This window comes from Lycorma delicatula, chromosome 1, assembly GCF_047948215.1.
Source record: "Lycorma delicatula isolate Av1 chromosome 1, ASM4794821v1, whole genome shotgun sequence".
Classification (NCBI taxonomy): Eukaryota; Metazoa; Arthropoda; class Insecta; order Hemiptera; family Fulgoridae; genus Lycorma; species Lycorma delicatula.
In genome coordinates, this window is record NC_134455.1 from 21,417,904 (window position 1) to 21,438,546 (window position 20,643).

At 28.0% G+C, this 20,643-nt stretch overlaps 1 protein-coding gene across 1 annotated transcript in view; it reads right to left on the reverse strand.

Moving 5' to 3' along the window:
• Positions 1–1,986: 1,986 nt before the first annotated feature.
• Positions 1,987–20,643, reverse strand: part of LOC142317429 (kinesin-like protein KIF9) — a 52,656-nt gene continuing 33,999 nt past the window's right edge. Inside the window, exons 7-10 of the mRNA XM_075353997.1 lie at positions 10,143–10,287; positions 7,470–7,681; positions 6,739–6,854; positions 1,987–2,249 (exon numbers count right to left, since the gene is read on the reverse strand). Of these exons, the coding sequence (XP_075210112.1) occupies positions 1,987–2,249; positions 6,739–6,854; positions 7,470–7,681; positions 10,143–10,287 (736 nt within the window). The remainder of the gene's footprint in view (positions 2,250–6,738; positions 6,855–7,469; positions 7,682–10,142; positions 10,288–20,643) is intronic.

Genomic DNA, 20,643 nt, shown 5'->3' on the forward strand with positions numbered 1-20,643 from the left:
TGAAAAATTCATAACTTATTTCTTTGCCATGGTGGCTTAATAATGAAGTAATCAGATTAATCTATTTTTTCCTTAATGAATATCTAATTCACAATTTCACCCTCCTTGAGGGTGAAGAAATAATGAATATTTTTAATATCTTAACCTTCAACGGAGCTAGGGCCATGGTCGATGGCTTAAAACCTTCCCTGAGCTAACAAGAATATATCCAACAACTTTTAAAGTAATAGGTTGGTTGGTTCTTGTGCAATGCATAACAAATATATATATATATATATATATATATATATATATATATATATATATATTGTTAACTAATTTTCATGAAACAAAAAACATCTTGTTCCTTACAATGGTAAAATTGTTATGCATTGCTAAAATTCCACATAAACACCACCATTATCCACCAGTTTTCATAAACGGATGGGGATGTTTGCAACAGACTTCTGCAGATAATCCAGCGGTACGTTTCCAAGAACTTGGTGAATTCACTCCTCCAATTCATCAAGAGTTTTTGGTTTTGTGTGATAAACTTCCTCACAGGATGCTTGTTTTTGTGATTTCTGAGGACTTTGAGTGTACATTTCCTGATCCACTTGCACATTTTCCTCCATCTTGGATGTTGAGGGGTGACTGCTTCTCCTAACATCTGATACAGAACCTGTGTCCATTAACTTTGAGTGGCAATTCCTCATGGTCTTTGCATCTACTGAGGCACAAGGTCCTTTCACACTTTGCCACCATCTCTGTACTTGTACCATGACCATATTTCATACTGAGATGCCAAGTGAGCCTGCTCACTCAAAGTTAGACACTGTACCATGGTCCACCACTGATACCGGCAATGACATTAAATGAGATATCATGAAGTAAATTCTACCACTGTAAGGAAGAAAATGCTTTTTGTTTCATGAAAATTGGTAAAGTATTAAAAAAGCTATAAACAATTTTCCTGCCCACCTATATATATATATATATATATATATATATATATATACCAGGTGGGCATTCCCCATTATATATATATATATATATATATATATATATATACATAAAATCATCTGACCACAAGATACATGTATTTATATATAATCATTTGACCACAGGATAGATATATATATATATATATATATATATATATATATTTCAGAATAACTAGTGATCTGTTAGATCGAGAATATACCTGATGCTTGCAAAAGTTAGCTTTCAACCTACTAACAAATTACCTGTTTGAAGTTTTTTTATTTTTAGGAGAGATATTATAAGAACACCCAATTGCACCTTCCAAAACAGCACCCCAGGGGCACTCTTTTTGTTACCAGTTGATGGTGATTATCAGTCTAGTCTCCTATGAGATGCTCTCACCACTCTAACCTCTCACGCAGTCCCTAAAGGAAGCCTATTATTGCAAAACAGAAATTTTTTAAATGCATTTAATATTATTTTAACATAAATTTAGTTCTGTTATTTTTTAATATTAGTCATTCAATTGATTCGAATCATTCAGTTGAAACTTAGTTCACACAATGATAGAGGCTCACAGTTCATAGTTTATTATCTATAAACCTTCTCAGTTGTGCAAAGAAACATGAGTAAAAGTTTGGTTGCGATAGATGGAGTGGCTTTTTTGTTTATCCCAAACAAACAGAAACCCTTTTCCTCTGTATATAATAGTATATAAATCATAAATACAATGGAAAATACTATACGAAAACTCAAATATTTGGGGCAATTCTTTCCCAAATTTTTTTACTTTAAATACTCTGATTTGAACAAATTTATAAATGTTGATTTTTCTCTTTAACTCAGATGAATATTCTGGAATCAAGTAAAAAAAAATATTCTAATGAAAAACTTATCAGAAGTTAATTTTTAACTTTCAGTGAATAGTCTGTTAAAGCAACAATGGCAGTCTGTATTCAAAAGTTTATAATTTTGATACTGTTTGTACAACATACAAGTATAAGCAATAAATCTTCTCTGAACTCACATTTTCTTCTTTTTAACAGAATTAGTCAATTCTTCTAAATACTTGAGGTTGATATTTTGTTCAGCTAAAAATTCTTCCCAAACCTTCTTTTGGCTTATTTCTGGTGCAGTGTTTAAAGATATGTTACCATCATCATTGGTCATATCTTTATCTATTGATAAAGTGGTCGGTGGTAATGGAGGAACTTTAGATGGCTGTACTGCTGGTGACTTACTAGATAATCTGGTTTTTTTAGAAACATCTTTAGAATTTTGTTTACCTGCAAAATAGGAGTAAAAACATATTGAATTAATTAATTCTTAATTAAATGTAAGACCATTATAGGAGTTTATTTTCCTGGTTTGTTTGATTTATTCTGGGACATTATTTATTCATCAATTTTGTAATCAAAATCTGACACATTTATTTTGACAGTATTTATTACACAAGACAAGTATACATCTCAAATAATTATTTAATTAAAAAATGCAGTGTAGACTAAACCAACTAATTTGATTTGTTAATTTACAACACTGGATTAGACTTAAGTTAGCAAAGAGAGAAGCAGCTAAAAATTCAATGATTTAAGACCGCTAATTAAGAAGGAAGGCCTTGAGAAGGCCTTGTTAAATTTATATCAAAATTAGGAAAAATGTTTAAATTGTAGGAAAACTCAATAGTTTTATAAAAGATTCATTAACTGTAGTTAAGATATAAAAAAAACACATGAGAAATTCAATTACTGAACAGATGTAGAATGAAATATAACAAAAATGAACTAAATTAATAATGGTGAGATATAACGTATAGAGTTTCCTTCAAGTAAACTGCATCAACCTGAGACATAAACTTCTAATAAAGTTTACAACTGCTTCCTAAGTTTTTTTCATTGGAACACCTCCACAATAACAAAAATAGCATCATTTCTCTTCACCCACATGGGTAAGAGAAATTGTTATATCAATAAAATTATTGAATTTAATTGTTTCAGACTTTGTTCTCTGATTCTGGTAAGAGAAAGAAAATTACCTTTTTTGCAGTACATATTAGTATTATAGAAAAAAAAATCCATTTACTTTTCAATTACACAAAACAATTTTGAGGCAAAGATAAATTGTTATTGGGTCATTTAATCTAATGAACATTTATTTGTAGTTCCTGTTCGTTGCAGTTGCTCCTTGTAATCTTACATTCAAATTATAATTCAAATGTCATTGAGCATATAGTCTTACATAGGCAATATCAACATCACATTGCGGTAGGATAGTCAAGAATGAGTGTGCTATTTCGTTGTCTATTGTTGAGTAATAATTTAATTGGAAATACAAAACTTGGTAACAAATTTTGTGATCTTCCAAATCATTTTTGATTATGTTGCAGAAACATTGTTTAGAAAAAATGTGCAATTATTGAATGTCAATACTAGTTTCATCAGCTTACACAGTGGAAAATTTAAAACTTAGCTTTTTCACCAATGAAGAAAAGATTTGATTTTTAAAAACAATGTTATATTGATATATTTTTACATTATGTTTTAAAACATTTTTTATCATTACAGCTGGTTCAATATGAGCTCTGAGTAGTTAATAAAATATTTTTTTAAAAAATAATCCATAATAATACCCAGTAATATTTCTACTATGCCAAAAATCACTGAAACATTGAAAGAAACTGGGTCTAGAGTGGCCACAATTTTTCTGCTGGATATTAATATATCTTTGATTAGTACAGCAATATTGTTTTTTTTAATTTATGAGCTTGTACATCAGAAAAACTTGCTACTGATCTTTTTTTGGTTTCTAGTAAAACTGGTAAAATACTTCAACTTATTATATACTATGAATGAAATCAAGTCAGTTTAGTGGCATGCCACAAATGACGCTTAAAAAATGAAAAGTCTTCATTTTATCTATCTTATCTTGATATTAATGCAGCCAAAGTTAACTAGCAAAGAATAGCACTTCATAAAATCAATGTTGAAATTTTAAGGCCACAGAAATTATGAGGAGTTTGATGCTGCTTATAATAAATAAAAGTTTGTATATATATATATTTTGCTTCATGATCGTGTCACATAAGCTTGAAACATGTGTGTGGGGTGGAAATGAAATTTTTGTAGCATATGAATAATGCTATGACTAACCAAGTTTTAAACTTGGGACCTCCAAATGAAAGGCTGAGACACTACCACTTTGCCACAGAGATCGGCAGAGTTCTTATAATGTATTTCTTAGAATTCATATTAAATGAAACACAAGCAGTGATAAAAAAATTTAACAAGTGAGAAAATAATGTGCCAGTGGATTCTGTAGTCTTGAAGCATTAAATCTCTAATGACAGCAATTAAACATTTTAGGCATTCTTTTGAATTGGGTTGAATTAAACAAAAGATAATGTATTTTGGCTTATATATGTAAATGAAACTGAAGCTTAAATTGTTGTTAGTCAGTCATTAGTAAAAGTAACATTGTTTAAGTGAAACACATTTTATTATTAATATTTTTTTGCAATAAAATGCAAGTAAATGAAGTTAATTCAAAATTTCTGTTTATTTGAATTGTTTTTACATCCTAAATAGTAGATTACCTTAAAGGTTACAAAATATGTTTTAAAAATAATGATAGTTTTATTTAAAAATTTGATAATTTTATTATATTTTTATTAGTATAATTCAGTATAAAACATTCTTTATAAATATCCATTTCATTAAACATGTATTTTGTTCTTTTCAATTAATTTTTATGTAAATTGTGTAAAACTAAAAGATTAGTTAAAATTTCTTGTATAATTTACACACACTGTGTATTTTAATTTAAATGGTAAAATAAATGCACAAATTGTGTGAGTTAACACAACAATATATTAATATGGCTAAAATCAATAGAGAATTTGTATATTAAATTATTTAACATTAAAAATAATCTACTGTTTTAGTAAAGGTTTTTAATTCTTTTGTAATTAATTCAGATTTATTTTGTGCACAAAATTTTTTTTATGGCCCTTTTAGCTAACCATCATTAATTAAAAAATATCAGCCTAATCAATGAATCTTCTTTGTAGAAGATTCAAAAATATTAATTAATATTTATTTTAAAAATTTAGATTGAGTTACTCCATAGCTAATTTATGGAGTTTTCATTTAAACTTTTGACAGTTCATTGACCTATAATCTTATGCAAAAAAGACTTGTGATAAATATTCTACAACTGCTATTTCTCAATAATTAATTAATTCGTTTTCTTCAATATCATGCAGTTTATATAAATATAACTACCAGAAAGCTTATGTTGAAATTAAAACTTTGCCTTAAAAATTACCAATAAAAAAATTAATTCATAAATATAATATACAATAGACTGATAAGCATACATTAAACTATATTTACTGATAACCAGAGGGAGGAAGATTTTACAATTAAAATAAAATCAATTATTCTATACCAGCTCTCATGAAAAGTAAACAATCTTGCCACACAAACAGAATGTCTCAAATGTGATCAAAAGTTACTAATGAATAAGTTATGCATTTTATAATCTTACTTCTTCAAATTCATTTTAAACCACCAACCTTTGACAAATGATATTCTGTCCGAATCAAATGAATCTGCCTTGAAAATTTTTGATGTACGATTTGCTCTACTTTTGCGATCAAGTTCCATATGTTGTTGTTGCTGCTGCTGCTGCTGCTGCTGCTGCAATTCTTTCAGTATTTTTTCATATTGTTTATTTTCTCTGAAAGATAACAATTTTTTAGACTCCATTGCAACATTCCACTAATAGAACTCTAACATAAAACCATTTTTATATCATTCATTGTTTTAAATTTCTAACTAATTATATTTTATTCTGTAATAAAGAACAGAATATTTGAACAGAAAATAATCAAAAAAACAATAGCAAAATTGAAAATAATTGAAGAGAAAAAAATCAGGGTAAGCTAAGGACAAATGATAGAGAAAAATGAAAAAAGAGGCCAAAAGAAGAACTTTATAAAAACTAACATTGGATTTAAATATACTGGTAGAGAAGTAGCTCATAGATTTCTCCATGCTGCATCTAATATTTTGTTAAAAAATCAAAGTTGAGCATGTCCTAATATAACTGCAAAAGAGCAGGACAATTTTTTCTGTTAATATTGGAATTATATGAGGTAGGGTATGTGTGAAAAATTTTGTAGTCAATATGGGAGGGAAAGCACTAATTTCCACTGAGGAAATAAAGAAGATGAAACTAAAAAATAAATGAAACATTAAAATATTATCTACAAGTTCCTCAACACTCTAAAAATAAAGAATTAGACTATCTACTCTGTTTAGATGGAAATGGGAAAACCTGCAGAAATTCAACGCAGTAATACCATAATGGTGACTGTGACATTACGAATTAAAGTGGCAGTAACTCTCCCATCTCAAAGAAGGAGACACAAGAAAGGAAATGATATTAATTTTCTTAAAGATTTATTCAGAAAACTTCCAAAACTCCAGTCTCATAAGGGCTTCAAGAATACAAGGGATCTTAGAGACTTAGAACCTAAATTTTAATTAATATCACAACTCACAGATTATTATTACATGATTTCACAATGCACAACCATTATAATCATGATGTTATGAGTTATTAATGGGATGGGATTAGTGAGACATAGAGAAATGTATGTGCATCTTCCTTTGAAACCTTGTTTATGACAATTTAAGAAAGATTCTTGAAAATGAATTAAAGCCAGTTATTTTTGGTTGCAGTTATTCAAATAGAAATAGCATTTTGTCTAACAAACTTTTACATTATCATATGAAAAAGGCAAAACAACAGAACAATAATACAGTAGTTTTTCATCAAGGGTCGCATGTCCTGGAGTGTGCAGAGTACACTTAGTAACTGCCACAGCTCTAAGTAAAAAAAAGAATAACATTAAGACACCAAGAGGATTTCCCTACCTAGCCAGATTACCCAGTAGACAAAAGCTACGAAGAAACTATTCTCCTACAGTTAAAGTATTGCGTATATCCCATAAAAATTAAATTAAAAAAAATTAGTAAAAAAAATTTAAGTTAAGTTTTAGAATAGTCTTTTTTTCTCTTGAAACATTGCAGAAATGTGATGTAGGCTATGTTCTTTTTAACTGACATTGTATAATATTATGTAACAATCAGAATAAAATATTTAGCTTGAGTTACTGTTTTTTACAGCAGCAGACAAAAGGATTTTTCCAAAATCTAAGATCAAGTACCTTAGCTACATTAAACGATTTTAAAAATACATAGCTTCATTTACATATTATAAAAATTAGTCCATAATTTTGTAAGTAATGACTATCTCTGTTCATCAGTAGTTATTAATCACTAATAATACAAATCACAAAAGATATGTCAAATAATTTCAATTGTTTATGTTCAAATTTTATACAGTAACAGCTATCCCAAAAATGGTTTAGATATTGATGTATATAAGTTTGGCAAATTGTAACATTTATTAGTACTAAAACTTAGTTATAAGAGTCTTACTTTGAAAACATTTCTTTGAAGACTTTTAAGGTAATAACGTGTTCATTATTTCCCAGAACATTGACCTCAGAAGACCATCCTTGTAAATAAGCTGCAGCCAGTCTTTCCAAATGCGCTAATTGTGCTTGAGAAAAGTTACAATTTTGTACTTCACTTGAACCACTCAAAAGTTTTTCAACTAAAATTTGTTCTTTCAGCTGATTTAATTCATCCTGCATAGAAACAATCAGTTGTTAAATTTTTAAACTAAATTAAGTAATAACTTAATTAAAGGTAGTTACTGGAGGAGTTAAAGGTTCACTATTGAAAATTAATAGTAACAGTAAATTTTGTCTCATTATAATTCAGAAATGAGTTTGAAGAATTTTAAAGACATAAAAAGTTATAGATATCAACCAAGGAATAGAATGATTATGTAGACAGAATTTATGGTATTTGAGATACCCATAAATTCTGTGTACACTAATTCGTAAGCTCTGTATACTTGCAAATTCTGTGAACTAGTTTAAATTGTTGATGCAATGATCTACAAATATTAGTCAGCTGAGTGCAATTCTATTTATTTGAGGGCAAATAATTAGGATAGTATTCATTCATTCACACCCCATAAAAAATCAATTAAAAATATTTTAAGTAGTGGAACAGGCTTACAGACAATAGTGAACAAAAATGAGCAAGTAATAGATACCTGTAAGATGAACTGAAAAAAAATATCAAGTAGCTGTAAATAACTATTCTAAAAAATAATTTTTTAAATGTTTAAAAATAAATGTAAAGAAAGAACACAAAACTAACACAAGAGTTTACTCAATACAATAAACCCCCAACAAACGCATAATAAATTTCCAAATATGATTACCATTCATCTTTTATTTTGTTTGTAAAATTATAAGATGTATATCAGAGGACATAAAATAATTTCAACAAATTTTATCGTATTTAACTCTACATTCATAAATGTTTTTATTACTATTATAAACATTTATATAACTATTCATAAACATTCATGTGACAGACATAAATTGAAAAGATTTAAGATTCATAATGTGGTTAGATTTGTTAATTCACAGATAAAGAAAGCATTTGTTCCAATAGTATTTGAGTAGGTTCTTCTATATAATTTTAATGAAACGCATATACATACTCTCATCTTATACTAAAATACATTTACCAGTATTTTCACTTTGATGGTGTAGATTGCAGTATTTTATTAGAAACTCTTTGATTTATTAAATTATTCAATAACTTTAACATTTACACTATCTCCCAGTACCAAATTTATAATCCCTCAATTGTTTAAAAGCTTTTCTTCAAAACCCTCATTCAATTTTACTCTATAATGATTTTGGTAGTATTGCGAAAATACTATAATTTGTGATTCGATTTTCTACAAACAATAAAAACTCTATCATAAGTCATTAGACAAAAATTTTAGAATTACTTTTAACTTTTTTTAAAATAAGCCACAACACAAATCTATTCAATCATCACCCTCTCAATCGTAAAAGTAAACTCATCCTTCATGTCATCCTTCAACTTACTATTTAAAATTATCACTTCCTCTCCAGTTGTTCACAAAAATGTAATTTTGTTTATGCCTGTACTCAGCCAAAAACTTCATAAATGTTCAAAAATATTTCTCCTACTAGGAATTCTACTTAAATATATTCATACACAGGATTGGTTACGCTCATTCAAAATAGTTTGCTTTATATTTTTAGTTAAAATTTTGTATTAATTTCTACATATTTTTTTATATCAATCTGTTTCTAATTTTACCCTTTTAATTACATGTTTGTAATTTGAATTAAAACCAATTAACTGATTCTTTTTTGCCCCTCGATTCTGTAATTTTCTGACATTCCAATTTAACAAATTTTAAAATTCCATTTTTTAACATCCTCCAATCTTATAAAAGTTTCAAATAAAACAAAAACATCATAATAAAATTAAATTACTCATAAAACACCCTGAAGTTGAACCACATTGATTACTACTGTATTAAGCCATCCACCCTCTGAAACTGGTTGTGGCAATTCCTTCATTTAACATTTTTTCCTCTTCTTTAATTTAGACCTAATATTTTTCTTCTACTGGATACTTTCCTCTACTCTTTGCAAACTATACTAAAATAAGTTTTTGAACTTTTATATTCTATCCTATAACTGGCTTTCAAGTTATTTTATCATTGTACATAAACGAAACTCCCCGAACCAAAATCTTATCTAATTTTCTCTTCTAGACAGTGGTGTGACATTGGTTTTTCAGTTGAAACAGAAGAGCCTTTATACATTTCATTTTCTTAAGGATTACAAATTATGTTTAAGTTTATTTGCTCATTATAAAATAAAATTAACATCAGTATCCATCAGAAAATGCATGGTTACTAAGGAATTTTGCAGTTACACAAATTTCAATGTCTTAGCAAGCTGATTGGTTTTTAATATCACAGAACATAACAGGGTATTCTTGATAAAAATACTCTATAACCAAGACTAAACATTCACTTAAAGATTACACTACATTTCACTATTCTATCTCAGTTCTAAACTGATCCATGAAAGAATGCTTGTATATCAGCCTGATATTTTTGTGTTGTCATTTCTTTCATATTTCCTTACAGAAAAAAAAATGGTAAAAGATCTAAATATAAATATATTTTTAATACAACACCTTAATATTTCTAAACATTAGTTCAGTACTAGGTTCTAAATGTGTCAATGAAGCTACAGGTATTTGTTTCATATTAAGGCCAAGTTTAAGTGCAGAGTGTGACACCTCAAGATCATCAAATGTTGGTCGTATGTGTACTATAAACCTACAAAAAAGTAAAATAAATTTTAAAAAAATATATATATAAAAATGTAAAATTAAATGGTAAATATTACAGAGATAATATAATTTTTAGGCAAAAATATTATTTTTTAAAAATGTTTATTGAATTTTTTATTTATACTTTTTCCACAGAGTCTACTGATGATGACTGATAACTGAAATGACCAACTAGGTTTAGATTTCATGTGAAACTATTGTAAACAGTCTCACACAGTGTAATATTGTTTTCTAAATTGTTTCAATAACCATTTAGCACAGGTATTTACTCATTAGAGATATAAAGGAATAAAAAACATTTTCAGGGAAGAAGACAAATGTGTTGGTTTAAAATAACTAACAACATACACAAAATCTTATAGAATATTAAAAAAATACACAGCGACAAATATAAAAACCCAGATATATGAAAATAAAAACTGCAGTGATTGCACGGAATATGATACTGAAATAATTGGGTACAAATGATTCACAGGTAAATGAATACATATAAGTTCTTCACACACCCTGGCAAAATGAAACTCTGGAGAAAATTTCATAGAAACAAAACATACAAAAAAATGTAAAAGTCCATAATATACAAATTTGTCTTGCAGCCTTGCAGCATATAAAAACCAAAATCTCAACAACCTTGAATGATATGAAATTTACAAACACTGAATTTGATAAAAACAATATATTAAACAAACAATTATAAATCAGAATACATTATTATGTTATATACTTCTGTTTTCTAACCTTTTTAAGAAGCTGCTGTTAACAATTGCATTAGAGTAACTCCACTAAGAAGATGTCTCTAATTAGATCAAAGGTTCATGTGAAAGAATCAATTCCATTATTTTGAAAAGAGTTGTTTGATATTTAATAATTTAAAGAATTCCAAACTTTCAAATGAATATGAATGTTTCAAATATTTTAAGATGTATAAATGTTCTTAGTCAGTAAAAAAAGGAAGTGTAAATAAATTCTTTTCCTCTAAGAAATGTTTCCAAAACAACATGCTAGATAAATTCTGAGAAAAATGAAAGAAGAAAGAGGAGAAAAATTTTAAGTTAAAATGTAAAAAAAAGAGTAATTAAACATCAAAATAAAAATTGTTAATTCAATTTTTTTTTGTTATAACTGTTAATGATTTTGTAATATATCTGATGAATTGCTGTACAAAAATTAAACAGGTAAGTAAATATTTTTTTACAAATTAAATTTCTACTGAAGAATTATGTAAAATTATAATCATTTAGTTTATAAGACAATTGGTTTTGATGAACTCTTTAAACTTATCAAATATTTAATAATTGTCTCATTGATTTATTTGTGCAACGTATTACTGACTTCTGGAATTTTTCATCGTGTCACATTTACGGTAAGATTATTCCTATTCATAAAAATAGAGTTAAAACTGAATCTAAGAATTGTAAAGCTAAATACCATTTTATCTCCCACTTCCAAAATTTTGGAGTATACTTTCATTGAAAGGTCACATGCTTTCATGTTAAAGAATAATGTGGAATAAAGTGGATGAACAGAACAGAATTTGAAATGAGAAATTGATTGACAATCTCCACGGAATCTGATGAGAATAAGTTTAAGATTTTTAAATGATTGAAAGATGTTTAATTGTGTAAATCACAGTGTTTTATTAAAAAAATTACAGAATTATTATCTTAAATTAATACATACAAAGTATGTATTAAATTATTCTTGATGAACAAATGTCAAGGTGTTTTTGTTTCTCAGGTGAAAGTGTTTTGAATTTTTCAGACTGAACCTTTAAATTTAAATTATGGACTCACTACTTCTTTTTTTTTTGTTGTATTAATGATCTTCCAAATAACTCTACTACTATTTATAGTGATAACATTTTCTTTTTTTTTAAATAGATTTTCAGTTAATAATCACAAAAATAAAAAAACAAAGATAAATATTAAGTAAATATTTAATTTAAAAACCTATTAAAAAAACTTTCTTTGATTTTACATAAATCAGCACTAGCTCATTTTAGATCTTAACAAAATAAATCTTGTTAAGATATTCTACAATTCAAATTCATTTTTTAAAATGTGAAGAATTAGTAAATCTTGATGTAAAATTAATGAATGGAAATTCTTTATAATGTCTCTTCTTTAGTTCACAATGAAGCTTCCTGAGCATTATGCTGAAATTCCTGAGCATTATGCTGACTAACATTTTGATTGGGTTTTCAATATACAACAAAAAGAAAAATATTTAATTTGACAATAAAGCCACTTGTCTTACAGCCAACACTGCTTTTCTGAACATAGTAAACTAGTGTTTTTCTTGTCAATGATAAGATATGATATTAAATTCTGAGGGAGGTTGAGATCATAAATTAGAAATTTTAATATATTAAAAGAAAAGTAGTCAGGTCATTTTTATCCTAAAACAAAGAAATTGGGATGCCTCATATTTATCTTTAGCCATTCTAACCATCCATATTTACAAAGTTGATAGTTAAAATATACTTTGTTCATTTAAATAGATTTTTATTTATTATAAATAATTAAGTACATGATTACTTAATGAGGAATTGGAGACAATTTCAGAGTTTCCAATATAGAACTAGCATATAGGAACAAAGTGTTTTACTGGGATAAATCTTCACAATTCTCTAGATAGGTCATTTATCTAGATCTGTGAGGGTTGCAAGGTCACATAGTCCATGCATCACCTGCTCTTTGATTGCCCAATCTTTGGAACAAAGACAAAACTTAGACCTGGATTCAGATATAAAATTTCTATTATACAGAACGAAGGTATAAAATATCTGTTGCGGTTCTTCTTCTACAGTGGAATGAAAAATATGATTTAGTGATTTTTGTCTGATTTATGAATTTTATTTTGTATTTATTGTTGTCATTTGTCTATGTTTATTCTTTATTGTTCCTGTTTCTTTATTGTTAATTTCTTTGTTTTATATAATACTACGTGATACCTGTTACTGTAATCGCTAATGACTATAATTGTTGATGTGATTGTAAATAAAAGCATTAAAAAAAATTTGCATATTTTATATTTATAAAATAAAAGAACACTGTTTTGTATTAATGAAACTTTAACAGAATAAAAAGGGAGATTTAAAAAAATAAATAAATAAATAAAAAGTAATATGTCTTACTTCTTGAAAATTATGTCAAATAATCTCAATTACACTGCACAAACTACCAGAATTAAAATTAAAAACTTTACATTCATGCTCTAGTAAATCTTGGGGAATGTTCATTATGTTGTTATCACACTCTCTTATTAAGATTATTTAATGTAGCTGATCTTGTTGTATATACAGCACTTTTTTAGGTAATTCTTTAAAAAGAAGTCTGAAGGAGAAGAAGAATTCACATCAACAAATAATGAAGTTGAGCTGTAGCCCCACAAATTGTCTTGATTAGTCATGACACAGAATTTGGAACCCAAAAAATTAACTGTCTAAGTAGTAATTTGAAGTTATTGAATCTGTTTCCCATATGCTGATACTGTTTTTCATTCATCAGAGAAACATGCCCAGTTTGCAAAATGGTGACAAAATATATTAAACAGCTAACCTGGGACTGTGTCAAGACACTGATGAAGTTCCAGAGGATTTTCAACTGCTACGTAGCACACTTCTGCTTATTAAACCACAAGTTGAAAATGTTCTTCATCAGAACAAAACAAATTATTAAATATTTTAGGATGATTTTGAAACAAATTAAGTAAAATTTTACAGTTTTCAAGTCTTTTTTGCTTAAAATTGTTTGTTAATAAATTATTTACCATAATTTTGTAAGAATGAAAATTTAACTGTTTAAGAATCCTAGAAACATGACTTGACAGGTTCGCACCATGCTTTACAATTGGTCCTTCTACTTTGAGTGACTGCATATAACACATTTTCCTCATTACAAACAGATCTATGCTACTTGGAGGTTTTGTTTAAACAGAACTTCTCTCTCAAACTTTGACATCCCCAAAAATAAATACTACTTTAAGATGGTGAGTTGCATAGGTTAAACTGAATGTGAAATTTGAACAGTCTTTAAACTTGGATTAAATAACTTAATTGCAGCAGTATAATCATGTATAGGCCAATACGCTGTTGCTAACTGAACTCCAATATTCCAAAATATTACAGTTTACCAAGTGGGCAGTCCTTCTAGCCTGCTGAATCAGAAATTCCCTTTTTAAAACTAGAACTCAGATGTTAGTGGTCAATTCTGTATTATATATGTATTTATTGAACATTTCAGATCCATTGCCTAATTAAAATTGCTCCATTTACCTTTTTTATAGGTCTAATAATCTTCAGACACAAAGATTAGTTAATGTATTGAGAAACATAGATATTACACATTAGTTTAGAAAGCAAATCCTAACACAGGTAAATTAAAAACCAATGTTAAGATTCATTACTCTTGCATAGAGATTTGTCTTAATAAAATCTATCAAGCAGTGACCATTGTCATTTTCATCTGATTGCACATCTGATTGGTTGATTTGGAGAATGACACATTATTTAATGGCATTTTTACCTTTGCCTTTAAAGGTAAATTTATTTAACTTTATTATGAGAAAACACTGAGCTGCTGTATTTTTTGATTTAGTGAAACTAAGGATTATGGTACAATGAAGAAATTGTATGAATTAGCTAAATCCAATGCCTTCAAATTACTGTTATGACTATGTAATGTTTTTGTTTAACTGAAAATGTTAACAATTGTACCCATTGTACTTGTCTTCATAGAAAAATCATTTGAAGAAGTTGGATTAGTTCATAATTCTACCATCAGATGAAATTTGATGCTTTCTGGACAATCCCAATATTTAACCTCATGACTAAAGTAGGAGTAGTACGGTGCATCACCACAGTGAGTGAATATCAGAAAGTAACTGTAATTAAGTGGTACATTTCAAAATTGTTTAAAAAATAGTCGTTTTGTTTGAAACAAACACAACTTGCTACCCATTATCATATTTATTTTACTTTTAAGACTGAAGCCATCAGATTTTCTTGTTAAAGATAGAAAATGTTGTAGATAACTATACTCATATATTGCCAGAAAATTGCTAACTGTGCCTTTAATCTATATCCTGGAAGCTGTTTTTTTATATGTGAAAGTGAGGTGTATGTCAAAGTAATGAAAATAATCAGTTATACAATGCTGTGAAGTTTTCTGGTCAACATTGTAAAGATACTTTGGAAAAAATAGAGTATTACAAGAGTAAAAATTGAAAAATTACAGTCAAATATAAAAATGTATTAAAGTCACTGATTATAAAAAGCAGACTTTGTGATTAATGCACCAGTGCTTTCATACTCTTGCATGCACATTTGCTAAGTAGCATATTTATACACATATATATATTTCTGCCTTGTAATACTGAACTTCGTACCCGAATGCAGTTTTTATGTAAAAGGTAAAAAAAAATTAAGATGTTTTTAAAAGTATTCCCATTTTTCCATTTTTATTTGATCCATTAAAGTAGAAAGTTTACAATTTGACTTTTTTTTCAGAGGCTAGGTTAAAGCCTGTATTCAAATTTTTTTCTAAATATTTTAACTTTCAATAATTAAATTTTTTTCTCTTTTGTTTGTTTCAAAATTTATTATTTTGAGTTTTAAATGAAATTATTTACATAGTTTATCACAATACTTAGGTTATCTAATTGGAGTACAGAATAAAATTTTTGTAATAAATGATAAAAGTAAAACCAGTTAATTTTTGGGTAATTTATAAAAATAAATTAAAGAGAATTTAATGTAATGTAAATACAAAACAAAATGAATTAACCAGGAATACAGAAAAACATGCAGAGTTTTTGTTATACATAAATGGAAGAATTCATTAACAGATAATGAAACTAAAAGTTTACTTATTTGTGTTGTCTTATTATTTTATAGATCACTAACTTTTTAACCTTATTTAAATAATATACATGTAAACAACTTATAACAAGCAACACCCAACAGTTCATCTGGTGTTACATATTCATCAGTATGTATGTACTTCCTTTCTGTCTCAGTATCGGTAACTAGATCTTCAGAATTTTTTTTGTACGATTGTTTTCATTGTTGATTGTACTATTATTATTAATACTTACTTGAAATTTGCATTATATGTCCAATTCCTGTGCAAGTTATGCAACCATGTTCTCTGTTTTCATCCAAACAGTCACTTTTACTACCACTATCAAGATATATGATAAATTTATCCATCATTTCATTTATTAACGGTTCCATCTTCTGTTCAGTTTTAGCTTTTTTTACATGTTCGCAATATGGTTTCTAATCTTCCTAATTTATTTCATTCGTTTTTTCCTCATCTGATTTTATTAATATCTGACAAAAATGTTATATTATTACTCCAACATATCTTTTCAGAGCCGAAAAAATCATCTTGATCGGATTTAAATCAGAATGGTAAGGTGAAAGTCGTAGAACCTGATGCTTATGTTATTTTAATACTTCATCAAAATGGTACTTTATATTTGAATTTCTTTGTGATTTAATTATATCATACTTAAAATTGTTTATTAAATGGAATATTGTTCTTTTCTAACCAATTAATTGTGCAACGTTTCGTATCATTTGAATTTGGAGGCTTCTCTTGAATGAATTGTAGTATGTCGCATTATCAATAACAACCACTGACTAGTTGGGGAGGGAAGACCACAAATTAATTTTTCAGATACTTCATGAAATTGTAGTACTTAATGTTATCGTGATAGTCACCACTTTTTGAACTCATATTCCAAGTTAACATCGCATTCGGAATAAACCCCATTTCTCCTCCAGTGTGGATTATGGCTAATCGATCATCTTTATTAATATATACTTTTACTCCTGCACCACTGTCATCCAACCACGATTTTGTCATCAAATGAGACATAAAATATACGTTTCATCTAAATAAACAACTGAAGAATTTTCTTTTCTGCAATCGATCATTTTTTAAAAATATTTTATCCTCTTTCACTGGATATCTTCTTTCTCAATCAAAAGTTTCCTGTATATCAGTTTTACACCAGTTAAACCCTAACTCTTTCAGGATAGCTGCTAATGTAGTTTTAGAATCTTTAAATTGAATACACTTCTGAAGTTCTTCACGTAATTTATTTATTGTAGGGAGTTCATTATATTTTGCATGAAACTGGTTAATTGTTCTTCTTAGAACGCCTTGATCAAGACTGTCTAATCCACTAACTGGTTTTGAATGTTGTTTATACTTTTTTGGTATGCTGAATGAACACAGCTGCGATTTAGATATAAGAAGATCCTACTTTTCTTTTCAAAATTTTTGAATTTGTAATTTTTAAATCGTACAAGCTGCAGCGGTTATTTCTTCACCTTTTCGAATGCTATTAAATGTTTGTCATCTAATTTTCCTAACTTTATAACTTCTTTCGTCATAAAGTCGAATACATTATTAGTTATTTCACGAGCTTGACTATGAAGCTTTTTATTCTTAACTATGGATTTTAATTCTGACATTGCATAAAAAACAATCCTCTTACAAAAAGGCAAAAAAATGTACGAATCTATTGAAATATACAAAACATTTAACTAACTCGCCAGACGTTATAGAAAGAAACAACTATATCATTCTTACCGTAACATGCCAAGAATTGAACTAATCAGTTTACTGAAAATGAAAAGTAAACATTAGTGATGAATATTAGTCAACAAAGCCAAAAAAAAAATTACTTAGCTATTCTATGATTGCGCATTGTCTAAGCTATTAATAAATTATTATAATTTGTTGGGTATGGGCCTATTATTTAATGATGATATTTATTACTACAAACATATCAACAATATTAACACCCATTACAACACGTGTTTATAAATATAGCTCAAATGAAATACAGTGAAATCCTCCTCAGACGACCAGCCTCGGTTCCAGACTATTTTGGTCTTCTGTAGAGGTGGGCCTTAGAGAACATGACTGCCGATGTGGTCGTAATAAATCTTGTTAAAGATTTACAGGAATTAATGTTTTTTAATATAAAACCATAGTTGGAAGTATAAAAGAGATTCGTTTCATTAAAATTACTCAAATGTAGTCAAACGATATACATATTATTGTAATAACATGGATAATTCGGTAGATGGCAATAATAGAATAGACAAAAATAAAGAGAAAAATTAAACAGGTTCTCAGAACACGTATTGTGTAAAATGGAATTAAATGTCGAATATGAAAGTAAATACTTTAAATGAGAGGGTCATTTTTTTGTATTTTAAACAAATGAATTGCGCCTTGAAAAATACTGTAAGTTCAGTATTTAACACCAGTTTTGTTTGTTAACCTACAAAAACGCTTAGGCTTGCTTGAAGTATTCGTTCAACGAAGTCTGCCTACTTGACTTTTTTTTTTATTTAATCACTTCCTTTTCTAACCAACTTGAACTTCATAAAGTAATCGACAATTTTCTAACTACCAAAATTACGACGTAATTATTTTAATTTTATAAACACAATTTAAACATCATCTAAAGGAAGCCGGGATTTCTTCATTTTCTTCCATCTTAGTCTCTTCCGCATCTTTCGAAGTAGAAGCATTAGTATGGTCATGTAGAATTTCTTTCTCTCAGTCATTTTCATCTTCAACCTCTTCGTCTTCATTAAAATGAACATCAGTGTCAATGGCGATCTGCCGGCCTAATTTTATGATCTCATTTTTAGTTTGAACTACAGTTTCTTCATTCGTATTTTCTTCCTCAGGTAATCCAAAATCAATACCACTTTTCTTAAAACACTTTTTCCGTGTTTTCGTCCACGCTTCCTTGACATATTCCATTTCACCCATCTAAGAAATCTTTTTAATCAAGTCATTTACATTTTGAACTGAGTCGATAACTGCTCAAGAGTAATCATTATTCGACGGCGATAAGTCAGTTTGAACAACTGAATTATTAAAACATTTAATGGTAGTGATTTAATTGTAGTGTTAGCAGTAAAAATAACATATAGACTTTTCTTAATGGCAATTTTGGATGACATGGGCATTGTCAAAAATTATCAGCACTTTCCTGTCTTGTTTTTTTCATTGAATTTTTCAATCCAAACAGTGAAAATCGAGCTCTTCATCCAAGCCTTTCGATTTGCGTACCATTCTACTTTTGGTTCAGACATATTGACATTTTTGAAGCATCTTGGCCTTAGTAAATTGTTTATAACTAATGGAGGTTCTTTTTTTATTATAGCATTAATAAACAACATCACTGCTATTCTACGTTTTACTTTTTTAGTAATATACGAATTAGTAACTTTGAACATCAATGTCTTATTCGGTAAAGCTCGAAATCTAAGTTGTAAATTTCCTTGAGATCGTAGTCTTTTATTAACGATGGAATCTTTTACAACCACTTTGCCACTATGTTTTCACTGACACGATTCACTTTCATCAGATTTTTTAAAACAATATTGTTTTGGTGACAGGAGTTTTCCAACCAACCACTGCTTCCATTAAACGTCTCGATTTTAAGTTGTGCTAATTCGTTGGTGTTTCTTGTAGACTTTTCCTACTGAAGGGACAGGCATTTTCAAACCAAGCCAATGTTAAATCATTCCTTTCTTGGTACGTTTGAAAAGTATCCTTTTTTAAAATGGACATTTATTTGTTTTATTTTTTAAAATTAAATTAATTTTTGTAGACGATTGAAAAATTTTTGTACTAGAATTAAGATTTTCTCCTAATCTGCTATTAAATTTGTGACCAACGTTTATAGTTTCATTCAAAAAAAAGTAATCAATTATTGGTCGCCTTCATTGAATATTTGATGATCTCAGTCGGATTAGGGAGTGGTCGTCTTTAGAACATCAGTAATTGCCAGAACTGCAATATATTTACGTTCCGAGAAATACTGGTCTTTACGGAGGAGGTCGGTGATCTTATAGAAATGGTCGCTGTGAGAGATTTCACTGTATTTTTATAACTTTTATTCGTATAAAGTGGTCATTCATTTTTGATTTACTTGTTGGAGGAAGTGTAATAATTATCTATTAATGTAAGTATAAATTATTCGTTTTTGTACTGTATACAGTAAGAAATATTTATAAATAAGCTAAATATCTTTAATGAAATTATCTAAAATTAAACAAATTATAATAAATTCTAATTGTCAAAAGAATTTGGCTAATTATGAAAATAGTTAAATTCACTGTACAGCAGAATACTCGGTTTCTGAAGAGCCGCTTTATGTTTCGAGAAAAGAGTAAAATAGTGCTCTGGACAGCGATTATCTGCCTTGTGTAAACAAACTTTTATTTTCACTGTACGCACTATACAAAGGTAATCATTAATATCCAAATCAATGGTTTTAAAAATCTTGAATAAAGAAGAAT